General features: G+C 44.1%; 1 protein-coding gene across 3 annotated transcripts; it reads right to left on the bottom strand.

Moving 5' to 3' along the window:
- Window positions 1-1,465: 1,465 nt before the first annotated feature.
- On the bottom strand, window positions 1,466-20,703 carry LOC129823745 (BMP/retinoic acid-inducible neural-specific protein 3-like). Of its 3 annotated transcripts, none has more exons than XM_055882705.1 (8): window positions 20,474-20,703; window positions 18,536-18,827; window positions 15,036-15,226; window positions 12,649-12,854; window positions 9,428-9,533; window positions 8,796-9,032; window positions 6,214-6,436; window positions 1,466-4,865 (listed from the first exon to the last, which is right to left on the bottom strand). In XM_055882705.1, exons 2-8 carry the CDS (start codon window positions 18,787-18,789, stop codon window positions 3,704-3,706), a joined length of 2,379 nt encoding a protein of 792 aa, XP_055738680.1. In that variant the 5' UTR covers window positions 18,790-18,827; window positions 20,474-20,703; the 3' UTR covers window positions 1,466-3,703. The 3 variants fall into 3 exon arrangements, with proteins under 3 accessions (XP_055738680.1, XP_055738679.1, XP_055738681.1); XM_055882704.1 differs by lacking the exon at window positions 20,474-20,703 and adding an exon at window positions 19,226-19,963; XM_055882706.1 differs by lacking the exons at window positions 18,536-18,827; window positions 20,474-20,703 and adding an exon at window positions 15,467-17,681.
- Window positions 20,704-22,173: the final 1,470 nt, after the last annotated feature.

The following is a 22,173-nucleotide window of genomic DNA, read 5'->3' on the forward strand; positions in this document are numbered from 1 at the left end:
GCCCCAACAGCAGTAGAGCTTGGTTCGGCCCCAACAGCAGTAGAGCTTGGTTCGGCTCCAACAACAGTAGAGCTTGGCTCGGCCCCAACAGCAGTAGAGCTTGGCTCGGCCCCAACAACAGTAGAGCTTGGCTCGGCCCCAACAGCAGTAGAGCTTGGTTCGGCCCCAACAACAGTAGAGCTTGGTTCGGCTTCAACAGCAGTAGAGCTTGGTTCGGCTTCAACAGCAGTAGAGCTTGGTTCGGCCCCAACAGCAGTAGAGCTTGGTTCGGCCCCAACAACAGTAGAGCTTGGTTCGGCTTAAACAGCAGTAGAGCTTGGTTCGGCTTCAACAGCAGTAGAGCTTGGTTCGGCCCCAACAACAGTAGAGCTTGGTTCGGCTTCAACAGCAGTAGAGCTTGGTTCGGCTTCAACAGCAGTAGAGCTTGGTTCGGCCCCAACAGCAGTAGAGCTTGGTTCGGCCCCAACAGCAGTAGAGCTTGGTTCGGCTCCAACAACAGTAGAGCTTGGCTCGGCCCCAACAGCAGTAGAGCTTGGCTCGGCCCCAACAACAGTAGAGCTTGGCTCGGCCCCAACAGCAGTAGAGCTTGGTTCGGCTTCAACAGCAGTAGAGCTTGGTTCGGCCCCAACAACAGTAGAGCTTGGTTCGGCTTCAACAGCAGTAGAGCTTGGTTCGGCTTCAACAGCAGTAGAGCTTGGTTCGGCCCCAACAGCAGTAGAGCTTGGTTCGGCCCCAACAGCAGTAGAGCTTGGTTCGGCTCCAACAACAGTAGAGCTTGGCTCGGCCCCAACAGCAGTAGAGCTTGGCTCGGCCCCAACAACAGTAGAGCTTGGTTCGGCCTCAACAGCAGTAGAGCTTGGTTCGGCCTCAACAGCAGTAGAGCTTGGTTCGGCCCCAACAGCAGTAGAGCTTGGCTCGGCCCCAACAACAGTAGAGCTTGGTTCGGCCTCAACAGCAGTAGAGCTTGGTTCGGCCTCAACAGCAGTAGAGCTTGGTTCGGCCTCAACAACAGTAGAGCTTGGTTCGGCCCCAACAGCTGGGCTGTTTCATAAAGAGGAACTGCTGTTGTATGATGAATACCAAACCCTCACAGATTTCCCTTTAGACTGTCTTGATGGACTTCCAGCTCAGTGTGTTCTTCCTGTGGATTGTCAGCCATTATTTTAAATGCCTCTCCTGAGAGACTCGTCTCCATAAACTCTTGTCCTTCACCGCAGCCCGCCCTCCCCTCGCAAGTCCACTTGTAAAACAGACACATTATATTATTAGTCTTACTCATGTTTCCTCTGAGGCCCACTGCCCTGCCCAAAGCCTCAGCTAATCGCTCAGTGTGTGTGTGTGTGTGTGTGTGTGTGTGTGTGTGTGTGTGTGTTTAAAACCTATACATTAGCAGATATAGGCCTACATGTTGTGCAATCACACAATAAATGACCATGATTACAAAAAATTCTCAGTGGTCAACAACCTTGGTAAGTAACTTATTGAAACACAAAACAGTGTAAAGATTAGTAATCAGGGACTTTGCAACCCCACAATCAAGGACATTTTAAAGGGTTTGTTTGAGCACATTTGGGCCTTGTCACACTAAGGAGTTTACTTCAGATGTCGATGAATGCTGCACATGAGTGACATCGCTGTTTGTTTACTCAGCCATGATTTTAATTACTTTACATTCCATTTAGATATGCAAATGATTCTAGGACCTTTAAAAAATAATAATATTTGAAATCTAAACCTTACCTCACTGAAAAGGATTCAGTCTATCGAATTTGGAAATCCAATTTACTTCCAATCTAAATGACTGCATTTAATTAATAAACAGGAACATAATTTAGCCCATAACCAAATTTGAGAACAAGGAGTGCTATCTTTTGTTTTGTTTTCAAGTTAATTGCTTGTTTCTACCCACTTTCTCTTTCTCTTAAGGTTAGCATTAAAACAGAGGGAAGAGACATAATGGATAACCACCCATCACTCCTTAACCCCAGGGGGGAACGTCTTACGAATCTAGATTAAGCGACGACAAGCCACTTCTGCAAGTGCTATCTAAGATGTAAGTCATACTCAAACAGCTCACACTGTAGTCTAGAGACAACAGTCCTTTTGGGAGTTTGGGTCTAATTTCACCCGTGGTCATTGAGCCTTCAATCAACTCCCTATTTGCTCTGTGAGCTAATTATCTCTGATAAAGGCCATTGATACCTAGCCTGTGTTTGATGCTGTGCATGTCTCTCTACCTCCCTCTCTCATCCATCACAGTGAGTGTGAATGGCAGCCAGAGACAGAGGGGCGGAGGCTACTGTCCTCCCTATACCCTTGGTAATCTGTGCCAAGGCTGTTACAGAATGGAGACACTATGAGACACTGTGCTCTGCAGCTCCAGATGGGCAGTACTAACACAGCACATTTGCAGCACCTCGTTCTCCTTACATTAGCAAATGACTTACATAGGTTTCAGTAGGTGTGTGTGTTTGTATCAATCCAATAATCCGCTGAAATAACACAGTGGTCATATACATTTGGAATAGATGCTGATTTGATACTTGTATAAAGCAGATCAAATCCTATCTATCCAATAATAAATTGCAGTATTTTCTGTAAAAGGGGAAAAGGGATGCATTTTTCCAAATCTTTCCAATATACACTACCGGTCAAAAGTTTTAGAACACCTACTCATTCAAGGGTTTTCCTTTATTCTACATTGTAGAATAATAGTGAAGACATCAAAACTATGAAAAAATGCATATGGAATCATGTAGTAACCAAAAAAGTGTTAAACAAATCCAAATTAGTAACAGATACATCTCAACATCAACTGTTCAGAGCAGACTGTGTGAATCAGGCCTTCATGGTCAAATTGCTGCAAAGAAACCACTACTAAAGGACACCAATAAGAAGAAGAGACATACTTTAGCCAAGAAACACGAGCAATGGATATTAGACCAGTGGAAATTTGTCCTTTGGTCTGGAGTCCAAATTGGAGATTTTTGGTTCCAACCGCTGTGTCTTTATGCAGCGATACACCATCCCATTAGGTTTGACTTAGTGGGGCTATCATTTGTTTTTCAACAGGACAATGACCCAACACACCTCCAGGCTGTGTAAGGGATTTTTTACCAAGAAGGAGGGTGATGGAGTGCTGCATCAGATGACCTGGCCTCCACAATCCCCCGACCTCAACCAAATTGAGATGGTTTGGGATGAGTTGGACCGCAGAGTGAAGGAAAAGCTGCCAACAAGTACTCAGCATATGTGGGAACTCCTTCAAGACAGTTGGAAAAGCATTCCAGGTGAAGCTGGTTGAGAGAATGCCAAGAGTGTGCAAAGCTGTCATCAAGGCAAAGGGTGGCTATTTGAAGAATCTCAAATATATAATATATTTTGATTTGTTTAATACTTTTTTGCTTACTACATGATTCCATATGTGCTATTTCATAGTTTTGGTGTCTTCACTATTATTCTACAATGTAGAAAATAGTAAAAAAATAAAGAAAAACCCTTGAGGGAGTAGGTTTGTCCAAACTTTTGACCGGTATTGATAAAAACATCAAATTTAATGACACTTATATACAATTAAAGCCATGAATGGCAAACACCAACACAAACAGACCCGCGGACAAAAGATATAGGCTATGGGGCTGACATTGTATCTGATTGGGTTAATACAAAAAACATCACATTGGCCCCGCCCACCTGCCCATTATTAACTACATAGCTTGGTTGCCTCGTACTCCACAGAGTTTGGTTGTCTGGCACTGAAAGCCTGTAGAGAAGCCAGTATTCTGGTCACTTCTGAACTGGACAGTTTCAGTCTTTGACGGAGCAGACATGAGAACAGGTCCATAGGCTGAGCCCCTGGAGGGGAGAGGCGGTTGACCCTATAGCGGACCTCTACCAGCTGCAGCAGGGCTGAGTCCTGGGATCCCTGGGTGTACGGGTAGTCCAGCTGCAGGATTAGGTCCTGGATTGCATCCGGGTCAAAGTGCATGCTGTATCCAAACAGCTGCATGCTGTTGATCTTCATGTAGCCCATGTTCTGGGATGAATACGCCTCCACAGGTTCCACGGCGCCCTCTGGTGGTTCAAAGTACGCTCTACTAGCGTTTCTGTGTCCCCCAACCTCCGAGCCTGGCCCCGAATCCCTAATGCGGCTCCTCAGGTAGAAATGGACGGTCTCAAAAAAGCTCTTCCACCTGTTGCCCAGTGTCAAGGTCCAGTTGTAGCAGTCCAGGGGGATATCCAGCTTGGTCCTCTTCCAGTTGGGGTAGCCGTGCTGGCCGATCGGCATGGTCCAGCTCTCTGAGTGGCTGCCCCCGAACGGGTTGACGAACACGGACAGCGCAGGCTCCAGCGTGCTGTTCTTGGTCAGGCACACCTGGAGCGTCACCCCCAGGAGCATGTGCACGCGGTTGGACTTGTAGCGGTTGCTCTTCAGCGTTAGCAGCATCCTCTTCCGCCACGACGGGTCGAACCAGGCGTTGAGGCGCACATCGCTGCTGACGAAGATGGCGTGCAGGGCAATGCGCGAGTCGAGGCGCTGGAGTAGGTAGCGCAGCTCCAAGTCCTGAAGGTCGCGGTCGCTCTCCAAACCCAGGTAGGGATCCGTGGGGTCAGGTACGGCGGGGCGGCAGAGCCCCTGGCCTAGAAAGAAGCCCGGGTTGCAGCTGGAGCAGCGGGTGCGGTTCTCGGGGGAACAAGATGCACAGCGGGGGCCTTCTCCCACAGCGCAGGGGACAGGGCCCTGGCAGGAAGAGTGGTGGTAGGGGCAGGAACAGCTCCTGGTCTGCTCAGAGTACACGCCGATGTGGTCGTTCTCACTGCAGTACAGGAGGGACAGGATGTAGCTCAGCCAGTAGCGGAGGGGTCTGAGGACGGAGGACAGAACATACTGTAGGTGAACGTACTTTTGTTAGTCAATTAACATTTTCTTTTTGTTTTCTGTCTTTGAAATATGTTAAAAACATCTCATCAGACACAATAGGATTCATACTGCACATTCACAGCAACAATATCTGTCAATTAAGTAGGATAGGCAGAGCAGAAACCCCATCTCTGCTCTTGTTGGCTCAGCTGCTGGAATGCAAGCTAAATCAGACCAAAATGAAAATCTTCCTCTAGTCGTGAATTCCTCCTGAGTAGGCAGGTGGGTGCTGACAGAGAGCCAACCACACACACACACACACAGACCTTTTGTTCAATGTATGAATATTGAATACTAACCACCCAGTACAATTACAGAGCAAATAAACTATGCATAAAACATTTCATACGATCCACATGCGGAAAAAATGGACCAGTTAAATAATTGGGAACCTCCATCAAATCCCCCTTTATGACCAGAAGGGTGTGATAAAGCAGTGTAATTGGATTGAGGATTGTGGAAGAAGACCGTTTGGCAGTAGTACTGAAGGATTTTGTAATGTAGTTAATTTCTTCCAAAGAATGGCCATCAAAACAGAGAGGTCAGGAGAGAGGAATCCAGCACCGTGAAGTTATGCTCAAAGGAAAGCCTCTCTGGAAGACCGGAGTAACTAATAACAGCTAGACCAGGTAGCATTACAGGGCTGAACCGGGAGCTAGAGGACTACTCGTGTCAGGTCTCAGGGGTTCTGTTGGACCCGTTAAGAACTCTGCCAAGCGCCACAGCGCTTGGCAGCACTGTATTTGTACAGATACAGATAAATAGTATTAGTACAGATACAGTACAAGAGAGTACAACAAACATGATCTGGGACCGGGTTAACCAAATTAGAATTGGAATGTTGTTCAGACTGTAGTTTTGACTGTTAATGAAAACAGAGAAAGCGGTTACTTCAGCAGAGGCATAAGATAAAGAGGACCTACCGTTTGAATGCCAAAAGGTTTGTTATTGATAATTATTTTCTGAGTGTGGATGTGTGACACTATCTGAAGACTTATTGTGGCCTAGTGAGTAGGTACTTCATCTTTTATTGAGCCCAGTGGTCTTAGATACTTTGGATAACAAAAGTTAAAACAGTACTAATTGCATTGCAATAAGCGACTGCCAGTTGTCCTGCTATCCTCAACTCTGGTTATCCGAGGTGAGACTCAATTTCGTCTGTCAGCCCTTCTTGTATTCTAAAACGACTCTTATTTTGTGTCTTTCCCGCACGGTGCATAAATAATTTGCATAATTACAAGACAAAGGAAGTTTGGGGGAAACCTCGGGTTAATGAAAAAAATACTCTATACCTCTCCCTGTGCAGCACAATTCTGGGCTGATGGCGACATCTCTTAATGAGGCTGAAGAGCTTGTTAGCGGTGTGACGCGCTTTGTCGAGAAGCAGGCCTCGCGTGGTCTCCAGCTGCCTGTAGCGCTGGAGCATACCCCCATCCGTCCTCCACAAGTGCTCCACGACAGATTTGTTCACTGCGTAATGGGTTGGCAGCCTTCCGACGAAGCTTTGGAACTCCTCTAAAAAATAAATAAAGAGTAAAAAAAAATTAAAAAAAATGAATAAGTGAAGGTTCGTTCTGGCGGGGAGCCACGTGAGCCGTTGGGGAATAATTACGTGTGACAGTGTGTCTGTTCTCACTGTTTTTGTCTGTCCCAGAAAAGTAAACAAACCCAAATATAAATAAACAACAGCACAACAACGTGTTCAGAGATACTGGTTCAGATTATTTCTTTCTTCTCAGCTTACTAGAGTGCAGAACTGTTATTTCAAGAGGTATCATATTTTATTAACCACCTGTCTGTAGTGTGCACCATTGAATGGTTTAGTCACTAATTGGTCATTTATCAGATGGTATGAGATGGTGGTTGAAGTGGGTGCAAATATACACTTCCAGCTGTCGAAGCAAGGCCATGTATATTGCCATGGTAACCTATTACATCAAGAGAGTTGGGCCAGTAACCGAAAGGTCGCTGGTTTGAATCCCCAAGTGGATAAAACCTGCCCTTGAGCACGGCAGTTAAACCCGGCGCTGATTAAGGCAGCATCTCTCTGATTCAGAGGGGTTGTTTTTTTATTTAACTAGGCAAGTCAGTTAAGAACAAATTCTTAGTTACAATGATGGCCTACCCCGGCCAAACCCGCCCCTAACACGGACGACACTGGGCCAATTGTGCGCCACCCTATAGGACTCTTGATCACAGCCAGTTGTGATACAGCCCGGGATCAAACCAGGGTCTGTAGTGACGCCTCTAGCACTGAGATGCAGTGCCTTAGACCGCTGTGATACAGCCCGGGATCTAACCAGGGTCTGTAGTGACGCCTCTAGCACTGAGATGCAGTGCCTTAGACCGCTGTGATACAGCCCGGGATCTAACCAGGGTCTGTAGTGACGCCTCTAGCACTGAGATGCAGTGCCTTAGACCGCTGTGATACAGCCCGGGATCTAACCAGGGTCTGTAGTGACGCCTCTAGCACTGAGATGCAGTGCCTTAGACCGCTGTGATACAGCCCGGGATCTAACCAGGGTCTGTAGTGACGCCTCTAGCACGGAGATGCAGTGCCTTAGACCGCTGTGATACAGCCCGGGATCTAACCAGGGTCTGTAGTGACGCCTCTAGCACTGAGATGCAGTGCCTTAGACCGCTGTGATACAGCCCGGGATCTAACCAGGGTCTGTAGTGACGCCTCTAGCACTGAGATGCAGTGCCTTAGACCGCTGTGATACAGCCCGGGATCTAACCAGGGTCTGTAGTGACGCCTCTAGCACTGAGATGCAGTGCCTTAGACCGCTGTGATACAGCCCGGGATCTAACCAGGGTCTGTAGTGACGCCTCTAGCACTGAGATGCAGTGCCTTAGACCGCTGTGATACAGCCCGGGATCTAACCAGGGTCTGTAGTGACGCCTCTAGCACTGAGATGCAGTGCCTTAGACCGCTGTGATACAGCCCGGGATCAAACCAGGGTCTGTAGTGACGCCTCTAGCACTGAGATGCAGTGCCTTAGACCGCTGTGATACAGCCCGGGATCAAACCAGGGTCTGTAGTGACGCCTCTAGCACTGAGATGCAGTGCCTTAGACCGCTGTGATACAGCCCGGGATCTAACCAGGGTCTGTAGTGACGCCTCTAGCACTGAGATGCAGTGCCTTAGACCGCTGTGATACAGCCCGGGATCAAACCAGAGTCTGTAGTGACGCCTCTAGCACTGAGATGCAGTGCCTTAGACCGCTGTGATACAGCCCGGGATCTAACCAGGGTCTGTAGTGACGCCTCTAGCACTGAGATGCAGTGCCTTAGACCGCTGTGATACAGCCCGGGATCAAACCAGGGTCTGTAGTGACGCCTCTAGCACTGAGATGCAGTGCCTTAGACCGCTGTGATACAGCCCGGGATCAAACCAGGGTCTGTAGTGACGCCTCTAGCACTGAGATGCAGTGCCTTAGACCGCTGTGATACAGCCCGGGATCAAACCAGGGTCTGTAGTGACGCCTCTAGCACTGAGATGCAGTGCCTTAGACCGCTGCACCACTCGGGTTGAATGGGTTCCATTCTGCAACTAACTATGTTTCCTCTATTTCAAAAGTGTTTTCAAGAAGTCAGAAATCCCACGAGACACTTTTATTATGCGACTTCAGTAAGGTTTTTAATCTAGTATACTCCCTTCTCCACCATATCTCCGAACAATGCTTTTTATCATTCTCACATATGGAAGCTTATTGAATGCCTGAACACCTTACTCTCTGCATTCTACACTACATTATTGCAAGTTAAAAACAAGCTGGCTAAAGCAGAAATATCCTGCCACCCAGGCTGCTCAGTTGTCGCTCATCACCAAGGTCATTGAATTGTTACATGTTCAACTATCTCCAGTAAACACCTGATTCCTCAAACTCCTCGTTGGCCAGTGTCCAGGCCTCTCTGAGGCGGAGCAGGTTGTTCTCCAGGGCCTGGAGGTCCGTCTGTGGACAGTTGCACTGTGGGAAGTCCGGGCTGCACTGGCACCAGCAGTCACTGGCCCTGCACACAAACTGGCCCTCCGAGTTGCAGCCGATGTAGCTGAGGGCTGCCTGGACGAAGCGGCTCCGCAGGTAGGCTGGCAGAATAACCTGGAGTCCTGGGGAGGCCAGAGAGGCGTGGGTGAGTATTTTGGGGTGTATAAGAAGGCAAAACAAACAGACACTGCCGCTAAATTGCTTTTGAAGATCCCACTTCAGAAACCAAATACAACTAAGTCATCCCGGGGTTTGAAAAAGATTCTCGCAGGTTAGCCTCGAGAACCAATTAGATTCCAGATAGGAACTACTGTGCCCTGCCTTTGCTGCACTGGACCTCCTGAAGAATGTATTCCATGTTGAGCCAGCTGTAGTGAGTTACTGTAAACTATTCCCTCTACATTTCTGGGAATAAATATATTAGTGTTAACCATGAAAAGCACACCTGGCTCTTCGAAGTTCATTCAGAGTGATACACCTGTTGATGTTTTGCCTTTAGTTCTAGTTTCAGACATACCTTGTAATTGGATCTTGTTTTCTGGACTGTGGACCAGTACTGAGCTGACAGAGTCAAGGTTGTCATAGTTACTGCATCCAAGGGGGCCTGTCCTGGTTTCAGTCACCTGAGGGAGGTAAGGGAACTAATTCATGTTGAAAGTTATTACATTTTTTCCCGATGTTTTGTTTCATGCCTCAAACATCAGAGAATGAACTAGGAAAATATTCTGTGGAACTGATTGAATAGTATGTGTGTTCTGGTAGGCTATCATAAAGGAAGGACATCAATCTTTGATAAGAGTGAAAAAGAGAATCATCTTCCAATGTTAAATCATATCGACTCCATCATCTTATTCACGGTATTGAAAATTTGAAACCACAATGAAAATCCGTAAATTAATCTAAAAGAAACAATAAGAGTTGGTTGAAATATTCTTGTGGCTCCCGAGTGGCGTAGCAGTCTAAAACACTGCGCCTCAGTGTCACTACAGACCCTGGTTCGATTCCAGGCTGTATCACAACCTGGCCGTGATTGGGAGTCCCATAGGGCGGCACACAATTGGCCCAGAGTCGTTAGGGTTTGGCCGGGTTAGGCCGTCATTGTAAATAAGAATTTATTCTTAATTGACTTGCCTAGTTAAATAAAATAAAATATTTTGAAATAGCATACATTTAGTTGGCGAGTTATTGTACAACGGTGGTGGAAAATTCATAATTAATTAACTTTCATTCCTGCCCAGTCACCAATATTTCAAGGTGATCATGCGAATCAGTGTTCCTCAATTCGGGTCACTCATAACTGATTACAGTGTCTTTTTCGTAATTTTATATCGTTTTTTTTTAGGGAGTAGATCAGCTTAATACTACAGATAGATTGGAGCTTACCATCAATGTAATTGTCTACATAATTTCCAATCCCCCATATACTGATTACAGTGTCTTACGTCAACCATTCTGTAGCATGATAAACCATGATGTAGAGCAGGGATGGGCAACTCCAGTACTTGGGGGCCTGATTGGTATCACACTTTTGCCCCTAGACCCAACTAACACATCTGACTCCAATAATCAACCAATTATGATCTTCAGTTTAGAATGTAATCAGTTTAATCAGCGGTGTTTGTCAGAAATGGGGGGGGGGGGGGGGTGACACCACTCGGGTCTTGCAAGGACTGGAGTTGCCCATCCCTAACATAGATGAAGTGAATCACGATACGGCTTGAGATGAATCATAATCAAACCTCTAGATGTATGCCTTAGTAACAGTTCTTGCATATTTCCTCCATATTCTCCAGCATATGTGTTTTAATGAAGGACTATATGCAACTGGCAGTGCTGAACACCCCTCAACACCTATTCAAAACCTTTTCTTGACCAACTGACACTCGGCTCACTCCACAAAATGGCTGACAAAGGTGGTTAGCTTGGACGGAAATGAATAGAAAGATATGGTCCGATATATCATCCTGATGAATAACTACTAATGTTATTTTTTAGCCATCACACACACTATACGATACATTTATAAACATAAGAATGAGTGTGACTTTGTCACAACCCGACTGACAAAGAGCTCTTATAGGACCAGGGCACAAATAATAATATACTAATAACCAATAATTTTGCTATTTACTTAACCATATTACATATAAAACCTTATTTGTTCATCAAATAACTCACCACAGGTTAATGAGAAGGGTGTGCTTGAAAGGATGCACATAACTCTGCAATGTTGGGTTGTATTGGAGAGAGTCTCAGTCTTAAATCATTTTCCACAGACAGTCTGTGTCTGTATTTAGGTTTCATGCTAGTGAGGGTCGAGAATCCACTCTCACATAGGTACATAGTTGCAAAGGGCATCAGTGTCTTAACAGTGCGATTTGCCAAGGCCGGATACTCTGAGCGCAGCCCTATCCAGAAATCTGTCAGTGGCTTCTGAATAAATGACATTTTCACAGAACCGCTTGCTGCAATTTTGATGAGGCACTCTTGTAAGTGGACTGGAGGCAGGGCATGAAAGGACTACAGATTTCAGTTGTTTGTGTTGTCCGTTTTGGGAAAGTACCTGCGTAATTGCGCACCCAGCTGACTCAGATGCTTCGCTATATCACATTTGACATTGTCCGCAAGCTTGAGTTCATTTGTACATTATACAATGATGGAAAGACCTGTGTGTTGTCCTTGTTAATGCAGACAGAGAAGAGCTCCAACTTCTTAATCATAGTCTCAATTTTGTCCCGCACATTGAATATAGTTGATAATTCAGGCTAGAAAAAACATCACCCAGATAGGCCAGTCGTGTGAGAAACTCATCATCATGCAAGCGGTCAGACAAGTGGAAATGATGGTCAGTACAGAAAACTTTAAGCTCGTCTCTCAATTCAGAAAAATGTGTCAATACTTTCCCCCTTGATAACAAACGCACTTCTGTATGCTGTAAAAGCATTACATGGTTGCTGCCCATATGATTGCATATTGCGGAAAATACAGGAGAGTTCAGAGGCCTTGCTTTAACTAAGTTTACCATTTTCACTGTAGTGTCCAAAACGTCTTTCAAGCTGTCAGGCATTCCCTTGGCAACAATAGCCTCTTGGTGGATGCTGCAGTGTACCCAAGTGGCGTCGGGAGCAACTGCTTGCACCCGCATTACCAAATGTATAGCCCCGTTGGACAATATAAATGGACTGTTTGAAAATGTGAATCACATATTTATTTGGCGTACATTCGACGGCATTGCAGTTTTGGAATAGACGGCATACAGTAAATACTTTTTACGTAGATATTCTATACTGACTGAACCCTGTTCATCTGTCTCTATCGCCCTTGATATAAAATTAGAACACAGTCTGATGTAAGTCACATGAAATTCTTATGACTTGAAACATGTTAATTCTCAGCCGTTTTCATCTTGAGATAAAAGCACTCATATCTGATACACTATGCAACAACGCTTACATATGGAATCGGCACAGCGAGAGTCTGACAATAAGGACAATTATAAATCAAAACAACAACATGCTACACTGTGAATATTTGACATGAATAAAATGGCAACAGTAAATGCAACAGTAACCTATCCACTTGCCTCCCCCACAGAAACATCTCAAGAAAACATAGCAAAGTCGTTGCAGCAGCTGCATTGGTTTAACACAGTTTGACCTCATATAGTAACCTATATTAGCATCTAACTTCCCCTCTGTATGCCCAGAGGCAGAGAGAGGGCAGTCAGGGGTCTCTTACCCTGATGGCGGTGGAGGCGATCTGGAGGTGGTGGAGCCGGCGCAGGGTGTTCTCCCTGTCGGTGAAGTAGGAGGCAGCCAGCTGGTGAAGGGCCTCCAGGGTCACCACCCCCGTATTGTTGTGGCTGCTGCCCTCAGCTCTAGCCCCTGGTTCTGGGCCTCGGCTCAGCTTCCGCTTATCCACAAATATCGTCAAGGACTCCTCCCCTGATTACAGGAAATTAGGAAAGGGGAGACTATTAACTAAGCCAGAGATGCTTATCAATGGTGATCATCTCCCATCTCTTCTTTAGAGAGGTTCCAATTATTCATTGACTGTGATGAAGAAAGATATTGAGCAGAACATGTGATGTATGTTTAATCTCACCCCAATCCAGCAACCATACTGAACTGAGTTCCCTGTTTTAATACAGTTGAAGTCAGAAGTTTACATACACTTAGGTTGGAGTTATTAAAACTCGTTTTTCAACCACTCCACAAATTTCTTGTTAACAAATTATAGTTTTGACAAGTCGGTTGAGACAGCTACTTTGTGCATGACACAAGTAATTTTTCCAACAATTGTTTACAGACAGATTATTTCACTTATAATTCACTGTATGACAATTCCTGTGGGTCAGAAGTTTACATACACTAAGTTGACTGTGCCTTTAAACAGCTTGGAAAATTCCTGAAAATTATATCATGGCTTTAGAAGCTTCCGATAGGCTAATTGACATCATTTGAGTCAATTGGAGGTGTACCTGTGGATGTATATCAAGGCATACGTTAAAACTCAGTGCCTCTTTGCTTGACATCATGGGAAAATCAAAAGAAATCAGCCAAGACCTTGTAAACCTCCAAAAGTCTGGTTTATCCTTGGGAGCAATTTCCAAATGCCTGAAGGTACCACATTCATCTGTACAAAGAATAGTATGCAAGTATAAACACCATGGGACCACGCAGCTGTCGTACCGCTCAGGAAGGAGACGCGTTCTGTCTCCTAGAGATGAACGTACTTTGGTGCGAAAAGTGCAAATCAATCCCAGAACAACAGCAAAGGACCTTGTGAAGATGCTGGAGGAAACGGGTACAAAAGTATCTATATCCACAGTAAAACGAGTCCTACGAGTCCTATATCGACATAACCTGAAAGGCTGCTCAGCAAGGAAGAAGCCACTGCTCCAAAACCGCCATAAAAAAACCCAGACTACAGATTGCAACTGCACATGGGGACAAAGATTATACCTTTTGTAGAAATGTCCTCCGGTCTGATGAAACTAAAATAGAACTGTTTGGCCATAATGACCATCGTTATGTTTGGAGGAAAAAGGGGGAGGCTTGTAAACCAAAGAACACCATCCCAAACGTGAAGCACGGGGGTGGCAGCATCATGTTGTGGGGGTGCTTTGCTGCTGGAGGGACTTGTGCACTTCACAAAATAGATGGCATCATGAGGAAGGACAATTATGTGGATATATTGAAGCAACATCTCAAGACATCAGTCAGGAAGTTAAAGCTTGGTTCGCAAATGGCTCTTCCAAATGGACAATGACACCAAGCATACTTCCAAAGTTGTGGTAAAATGGCTTAAGGACAACAAAGTCAAGGTATTGGAGTGGACATCACAAAGCCCTGACCTCAATCCCATCGAAAATTTGTGGGCAGAACTGAAAAAGCGTGTGCGAGCAAGGAGGCCTAAGAACCTGACTCAGTTACACCAGCTCTGTCAGTAGGAATGGGCCAAAATTGACCCAACTTATTGTGGGAAGCTTGTGGAAGGCTACCCAAAACGTTTGACCCAAGTTAAACAATTTAAAGGCAATGCTACCAAATACTAATTGAGTGTATGTAAACTTCTGACCCACTGGGAATGTGTTGAAAGAAATAAAAGCTGAAATAAATTATTCTCTCTACTATTATTCTGACATTTCACATTCTTAAAATAAAGTGGTGATCCTAACTGACCTAAGATAGGGAATTTTTACTGTCAGGAATAATGAAAAACTGAGTTTAAATGTATTTGGCTAAGGTGTATGTAAACTTCCGACTTCAACTGTATATATATATATATATATATATATATATATACAGTAGCTTTTTAAGCACATAAGATACAGTATAATACATCAATTCCAAACTATATAATTTCCACATTACATATGTTACTAAACATATACCCCTTATGCAGAAGTATCTGCTGTAGCTAAGTTATTGAATGTAATGTATGGTTCAGACACTAGGAATTTCTCCCATTGTCTGAGTCATACATTACATTCAGTAACAGATTTTACATTTAAAAGTTATATGAATTTCCCCCTTGAAAAACCCACTTCTAAGGAGTTTAAGGAGTCCTGCTGTGATGCGTGTCAAGTAGGAACCAATGTTTGGAGCCTCTGTTTACTGTACCTCCAAGAGTGGCGGACAGCAGGAGGTGAGTTCCGTACTTCTTGATAATGGTCTCAGTGATCCTGTGGAGGGTGGGCCGCCGCCCCAACTGCCTGACTGTGCGCATGAAGTCAGGGTCGAGGGGCGGTGCCAGGCCGCTGCCGTCCCGCCTCTCCACCGCCAGGCTGTTGACTTTCCATCGGCCGAACTCCCTGAAAACGACGTCATGACAACACATTTAATTAATTCGTTGGTTGAGTTCTTGGTTCGTGGAGAGAGTTTTCAGTTTGTGAAATTGTGACAAACTTACAGGCTGTTGAGAACATTTATTTGAACGTAATTGTAGAATGTGAAAACCTACATTTAACACAAACAAACCCCAACGCAGACAGACACTATTTATAGACAGACACAACATTTACAAACAGACACAGGCAGAATCTCTCACATACAGTAGCTAAGACATCCAGACGGTACGGTCTCTTCCCTGGAGGAGCTGTGAGCATACTGCAGATATTTTCTCCTAAAGCCTTCTTATGTTGGCACGCAACTTGAGGGAGGGCAAAGGAAAGTGTCGAATGACTTCAGGTTGGCTGGAATTTGCTCTGACAAACATTGCCACTGGCTAATAAACAGTGGGTCACTCTGCCAACACATATGTTCACAGGTCTGTGAGACTGTATGACCTTGTCTTACAATTGTCTTTGTTGGTGCTCTTTTGCCTTGTTTCATTGTAGCTTCGATCTTGCTGTTGCGAAGAAAGGAAACCTCAGTTTCACAATGCCTTTGTTAGGTGACCACAGTACAATATTGCTACTGTAGCATGATAGTCCTTATGAGAGGGTCCAATGCAGCACTAGGCATAATAAGTATTATAAATTGTCAATGTGACCATGAAACTACTGACCCTATATGCCAGATTACCCATGAACCAGTGTAAGGTCCCTATAAGTAGAAAAAAAGGTGAAATCTAGAACCTAAAATTATTGTTTTGGTTCCAGGTAGAACCCTTTTGAGTACCATGTAAAACTGTTTACGCAGAGTGTTCTACATAGATCAACCAAAAGTTCTACCTCTAACCAAAAAGGATTCTATTTGGACCCAAAAAGGGTTCTGATATGGGGACAGCCGAATAACCCTTCTGGAACCATTCTTTCTGAGAGTGTATGGGTAACCATGAATCCCAGCTAATCTTGAACCATATTTGAATGACCATGAATCATTCTATGACCGTGAGACATTTAGAGCAAAATGAGAACCTCTGCCTTGGAGCCTTTCAGGAAATGAGAACCTCTGCCTTGGAGCCTTTCAGGAAATGAGAACCTCTGCCTTGGAGCCTTTCAGGAAATGAGAACCTCTGCCTTGGAGCCTTTCAGGAAATTAGAACCTCTGCCTTGGAGCCTTTCAGGAAATGAGAACCTCTGCCTTGGAGCCTTTCAGGAAACCATAGAAATGCTTTAACTATAAGCACTTGAGGCGTCCAAAGCTAACCAAATATATTCATAATGTAATCTCACAAAGCCCTTGTGATTCACCATTAGCCTACTGTTTGTGGTGACCATTAGCCGCTTCGTACACAGTGTACTGACACGTGTCACATCGAGCTCAAGTGTTGCGTACACAGTCACGTCCCATCTGGGGACCTGCAAGCGATAGCGTTCTAATACGCTAGTCTCTCTCCAGTCTCTACAGTCAAGAGTCCTACTGCTCCAGTATTTCAGACACAGCCTTCTTGTCTCTTCTCGTGGGAGGCAATCAAATCACTGCCACGAGAAACGATCGGCAGAGAAATAATTGAGGAATCAGGCCAGTGTAGAGGGTGTAATTACAGCCAATCATCCTAAAGAGAGACAGACTGCAGTGCCTCTCCGGGTGTCACTTGATGGCCTCTATAGATCACACCCTGGCATTAGCCTGCAGGCTTATTCACCAGTGAGCACTTATGGATGGGAAGCAGGCATGCTACGCTAACGCTACACTGGTGGATAATAGTCTGACAGCTTCCTGTTCAAGACCCGGGGCTCATGTGTAATCAAACACGGGGAAACGGGAAGGGAGGAAAGACGGACGCCAGCGGTCTGTCAGTCTAATAATTTGTAACTGTAGGGGATCCGATGTTAATCCACATGGTTACGTTGCTAGGACCCATATTTCAATTCAAACAGAGGACGTTTCAAAGTGGGGGCATCATATCAGTTGAAGAGATTCCCCATGTTGCTTTTGCTCCCTTCTAGATAGAGAATTCAAATCAGTAGAAGCTGTTCAGAGAGATATTTTTCAATTAATAAAACACGGATGACAAGTGAAGACTTCAGCGTTCTCAAAGCCAGTAGAAATCCTCCTTTATCTGGCTTACCACAAGGGGGAGAACAAGTATTGAGTCATAGCGGAACAGCAGGACCATGTTCAGGAATGTCATTATATTATGGCACAATGCCAGCATCATCCTATACTTTCAAACTCTCATTGGAAGTTTGAGTAGCACACTTCACTTTCAAAAGAACTCCCACCTTACATTTATTCTAAACCATTTAGCAATGTTTCAGGCAATACTCTGCCCTTTTATAAAGCAGTCTCTCTGGTACAGGGCATTTACCAGGGTGCGTGTGTTCCACCGATGTCACAAGCAAAGTGGAACACATTCCATTCACACTAGTTCTGAAAACAACATACCCATCAATGTGAATTGTGATGGACATCCAGTCTATGTTCACTTACAACGTATGTGTTGACGACACAAGCTTTCATGGATTTGCGTGTATGCTATTTAGACACCTTGCCTACATCAGTCAGTTAACGCAATATCAGAACTGAACTGACTTATAACATATATAAGAGTGTCCTTTAAAAAAATCAGCCACAACGACAGTGCTGTATGTAAAAGCACTGCTACAAAATAATAATATGCCTAGAGTTGATAATGACACGCTATAGGAGTGAAGTGTTGTTCAGAGAGGGAGATGTGCCACAGAATAGTCTCACTTGCTTGCGAGTAGGGTTGCAAAGAGAGGGTATACTACTGGAACCTTTCGAAGTTTGCCAGTAAATTGACAGACTTTTGGTAGCTTTTAAGGTTTTGGGGAATTTTGTAAGGTGACATCTAGTAACCTTTTATGGGCACTTCAGATTAACACAGGTGTCTGTAATTATCTCTGGTAATTACCTTTGGCCCTCTGTGTGGCCTTATCACATCTAAAATATATACAAAAAGTCAAATAAGATTATTTGACAATATAAAATATTCATGGCAAAGCTGTAAAACATTATGCTAAATATAAACCATCAACGTAGTGATTCCCATTGGTGTTTTATTATGAGGGTTTCAGCATGAAATATCCCTTATATATTTTTGGGGAAATTGATTTTATTATGTCAACATGTCTTTGTTGTACATGTTCACTTTTGTTCATGATCTACCTCACTTGCTTTGGCAATGTAAACATGTTTCCCATGTCAATAAAGCCCCTTAATTTGAAATTGTATTGAGGGTGGGGAGGCTACTAAAGAGAGAAAAAGGTCACCTGAACATCTTGTATCTGGTAGTATAGCCCTGCTGGTGTCTCTCCACCGACTCAGTGAACTCCAAAGAGTGGTGGAAGGGCCCTTTGTCCGACAGCAACCAGCCCATGGGCCTAGCGGTACCACCATCATCACTGGGTCCGGCGGCAGCAGCAACAACCCAAGTCCCGGTCCAGCAGCAGCACAGACTCAGAGCGAGCCCCTCCCACAGGAGCAGCACAGACAGTCGTCTAAGACCAATACCCTGGCACCTCATGCTTCACCCAACGACTCCTCATCCTCTCCAAACGTTGCCTGTGTCCCGGGGTGACAAACCATATGGGGGAATTTGCGAATCATGGAATGTTGATTTTATTGCAAAATGTGACAAGCTTACCTTACCCATGAGCAAAATACGTTGAAAATACGTATTTTTTTGGTTGAAAAGACGTTAAAAATATGTATTGTTAACCAACTTCGCTCATTGGGTAAGTACTATACTGTATGTAATAATACTACATTGAGATGTTTTATATATTAAAATAAAACATAGAAAAGGATAGCTGTAATAAAAGTAAATAACAAATGTAATAAATTAGTAGGCTACATAAATAAACATAATTCCTATGCAATTTGTTGTGTATGTTCACGTCATATTAACAGGCGCATGCAACATTTGAATAGATAGTCAAACATTATGCCTGCGTCCTTACCTGATTTTAAAAAATAGTGTAAAGACCAATTATGTCTGATGCGTCAGTGAGATTCCGCGGTTGCACGAGCCCTAATAAAAATATGTATTTTCATGCTCTTTGGTCATAATATGAAATTAATTCATGAAGTGCCCGTGTAAGAAGTGACACAAGGCTTAAAAAAAATATATATGAAAAAATGGTAACGTTTATTTTCTTCACAAAACTTCTTGTTCACAGGAAAAGACACCACTGTACATTCTGGAGCATAGAAATCCAAACATTATTTGGAAAACTCCTCTGTAGATTGCAGGTGGATCTTACATTTGCTCCGCGAAACAACTTCAGCTCCAAAACAGACGGGAAGAACTCTGGGCGTAAAAATAACGGTCAATAATTCCCAAGTTGAACACGCGTTTATTCAACTTCCTTATTTTGATTGAACATTTGCTGACTTAATTTGCAACCCCTTCAATTCCCTCATCGGGTGCACAAGTAGCCTAATAGTTCGTTATCGGAGTTCCTTTTCCTCAGCTCAGGCAGTTGCAGCCTCCCGGTTCCAGCATTAGTTGTGCGTTTGAATGAGAGAAGGGCTGGCACGGAATGGAGGGGGGAAGCAGATGTTTTTTTTTATGCACACGTAAAGCTCAATTTTTTGACAAATGAAACATTGTGTGCACAATGCACGCTGATGTATTTCATTTCGAATTTGATGATTGTAAACTCAACTCTTCATTTAAATTGGTTTGAAAACGAGCGGAAGGTAGCCGAGTGGTTTAGAGCGTTGGGTCTGTCACCGAAAGGTCGCTGGTTCAAATCCACGAGCCGACTAGGTGAGGAATCTGTTGATGTGCCCTTGAGCAAGGCACTTAACCCCAATTCCTCCTGTAAATCACACTGGATAAGAGCGGCTGCTAAAACGATGATGATGGGTATAACAACTACTCTGTAACTATTGATCATCAGAAGCATATCTGACACATGCAGGTCAGAGGCTATACATATGTTATAGAATCTTTGGTGAATAGATGGCAAATTATTTTTTATAGATCTTTTCAACAGATATTAGTGTAATATACTTGCATATAATCAATGAGGGGTGGCAGGTAGCTTAGTGGTTAGAGCGTTGGGCCAGTAACTGAAAGGTTACTAGATAAAATCGCTGAGTTGACAAGGTAAAAAATCTGTCGTTCTGCCCCTGAACAAGGCAGTTAACCCACTGTTCCTAGGCTGTCACTGTAAATAAGAATTTGTTCTTAACTGACTTACCTAGTTAAATGAGAAATGGCCAGGTATTTATGGATGTCGTCCAACTAGCACGGTAGGCAGCTTCCAATACAATAACTACTATGACAACAGACTTGGTTGTAGGATTTGATTGGCACCACACTGCATAGTTCAAAGGAGTTTTTTGCCCAGAACTCCTTTCATTAATAATGCAATCCGACATGTCATTTCAGTGATGGTGGAGACAGGTGTAGAGCAGATGGATGATTTTGATATTTTCTCATCATGACATCATCACAGCTAGCTGACGCGCCCGACATCATCACAGCTAGCTGACGCGCCCGGTCTCAGTCGACACCTCTCACAAGATATGACAGCTGGAGTGACAGTAGTTGAAAGTGGATCCTCTGGGACTGAGGATTTAAGGAGAGGTGGGCGAGTGACAGGTGCAGGTGATGGATCACTAATTAGGCTGTTTCAACATCGAGGGAGGAAAAGAATGAAAAGCTAAATGCTTGAACGTGAGTAGTTTGACGCAAAGAGTACTTTTTTTTTATTTTTTTAACTAGGCAAGTCAGTTAAAAACAAATTCTTATTTTCAATAACAACCTAGGAACAGTGGGTTAACTGCCTTGTACAGGGGCAGAACGACATATTTTTACCTTGTCAGCTCAGGGATACAATCTTGCAACCTTTCGGTTACTAGTCCAACGCTCTAACCACTAAACTCAAGACTATTCTAGCCAATGAGAAGGCAGATACGCATGTGAACAACAGGCCATAGAGATAGATAGAAGACATGTCTTTATATATGTGCCAATTGGCTGATGGCTCCCAACTCTTAGGGGTCCCCACGCAGTCGACTGCTTTAAAATGGTGGAAGCCCTCAATGGCATTTTCCACGCTAAAACATGTTATATTCATGATGAGTCCTCTGTCTATCTCTATGACAACAGGCACAATATCTGATATGAAGTAGTTTTTGAGTAAGTTTCCGAAATGCCACTTGTGTCCACTTATATCAGTGCATTCGTAACAACCTAAACCATTACAAACCTTCTATTGGGTCAAATAAGCCTCACGTAGGAAATTAGCGATTACAGTTTTTGTTGACCAAATTTGACACACTCATTGACCTCCATATAAAAATTCCTAACTTCTTGGGCTTATTTTCGTGGACAGAGTAAAACCTCTCGCTTGTTTGATGTCAGGTCAGTAATCCCCTTTTATGTTGGTCGCTGTAGGAGCCAGCCCTTTGTTTAGGTATTTGCAAGTCATCGTTATGTTTGTCATTCAAATTACAACGAGTGATTGACGAAGAGTGTGTTAAATGGTTTGGACAGACAGGACATTAGGATAGTCTCTATTTCTTTATGCTACTGAATCAGTAGTCTGCAGTCATCGATTTCTCAGTTTTAATGTCGTTTGGCGAGGGCCACAAAGTGTCAAAGGACATTGTATTCTCGTTCAAACTCAAATTCAGTCAATTCAATAAGGGGTCATGTCCATACACACTAAACACCTGAATCACCACCAATACTAGATGTGAGGATGGTTCTTATCAATGGCTTCTTATTTTAGCAATAATATAGTCCACGATACATTATGTTGTTTCTGTGAGGTGAATTTTCCTACGGCAACTGATGGTGACTTCTAACAATGTCGAAGTCTGCAATTGCTTGTGCTGCAAAAGGAATGCATTACATATTCTGTCTGTCCTGTAATTTGTGTGAAGAGGAGGA

This window comes from Salvelinus fontinalis, chromosome 26 (genome assembly GCF_029448725.1).
Source record: "Salvelinus fontinalis isolate EN_2023a chromosome 26, ASM2944872v1, whole genome shotgun sequence".
Lineage (NCBI taxonomy): Eukaryota > Metazoa > Chordata > Actinopteri > Salmoniformes > Salmonidae > Salvelinus > Salvelinus fontinalis.

Bases quoted from the DNA above. Each gene is read 5' to 3' on its own strand.
- LOC129823745 (XM_055882705.1), bottom strand. From the start codon at position 18,789: ATGAGGTGCCAGGGTATTGGTCTTAGACGACTGTCTGTGCTGCTCCTG. The intron at 9,534-12,648 runs GTAAGAGACCCC...TACCTCCCTCAG, and splicing joins TCGCCTCCACCGCCATCAGG to GTGACTGAAACCAGGACAGG. The intron at 6,437-8,795 runs GTGTTTACTGGA...TTTATTTTTTAG, and splicing joins CGAGGAGTTTGAGGAATCAG to AGGAGTTCCAAAGCTTCGTC.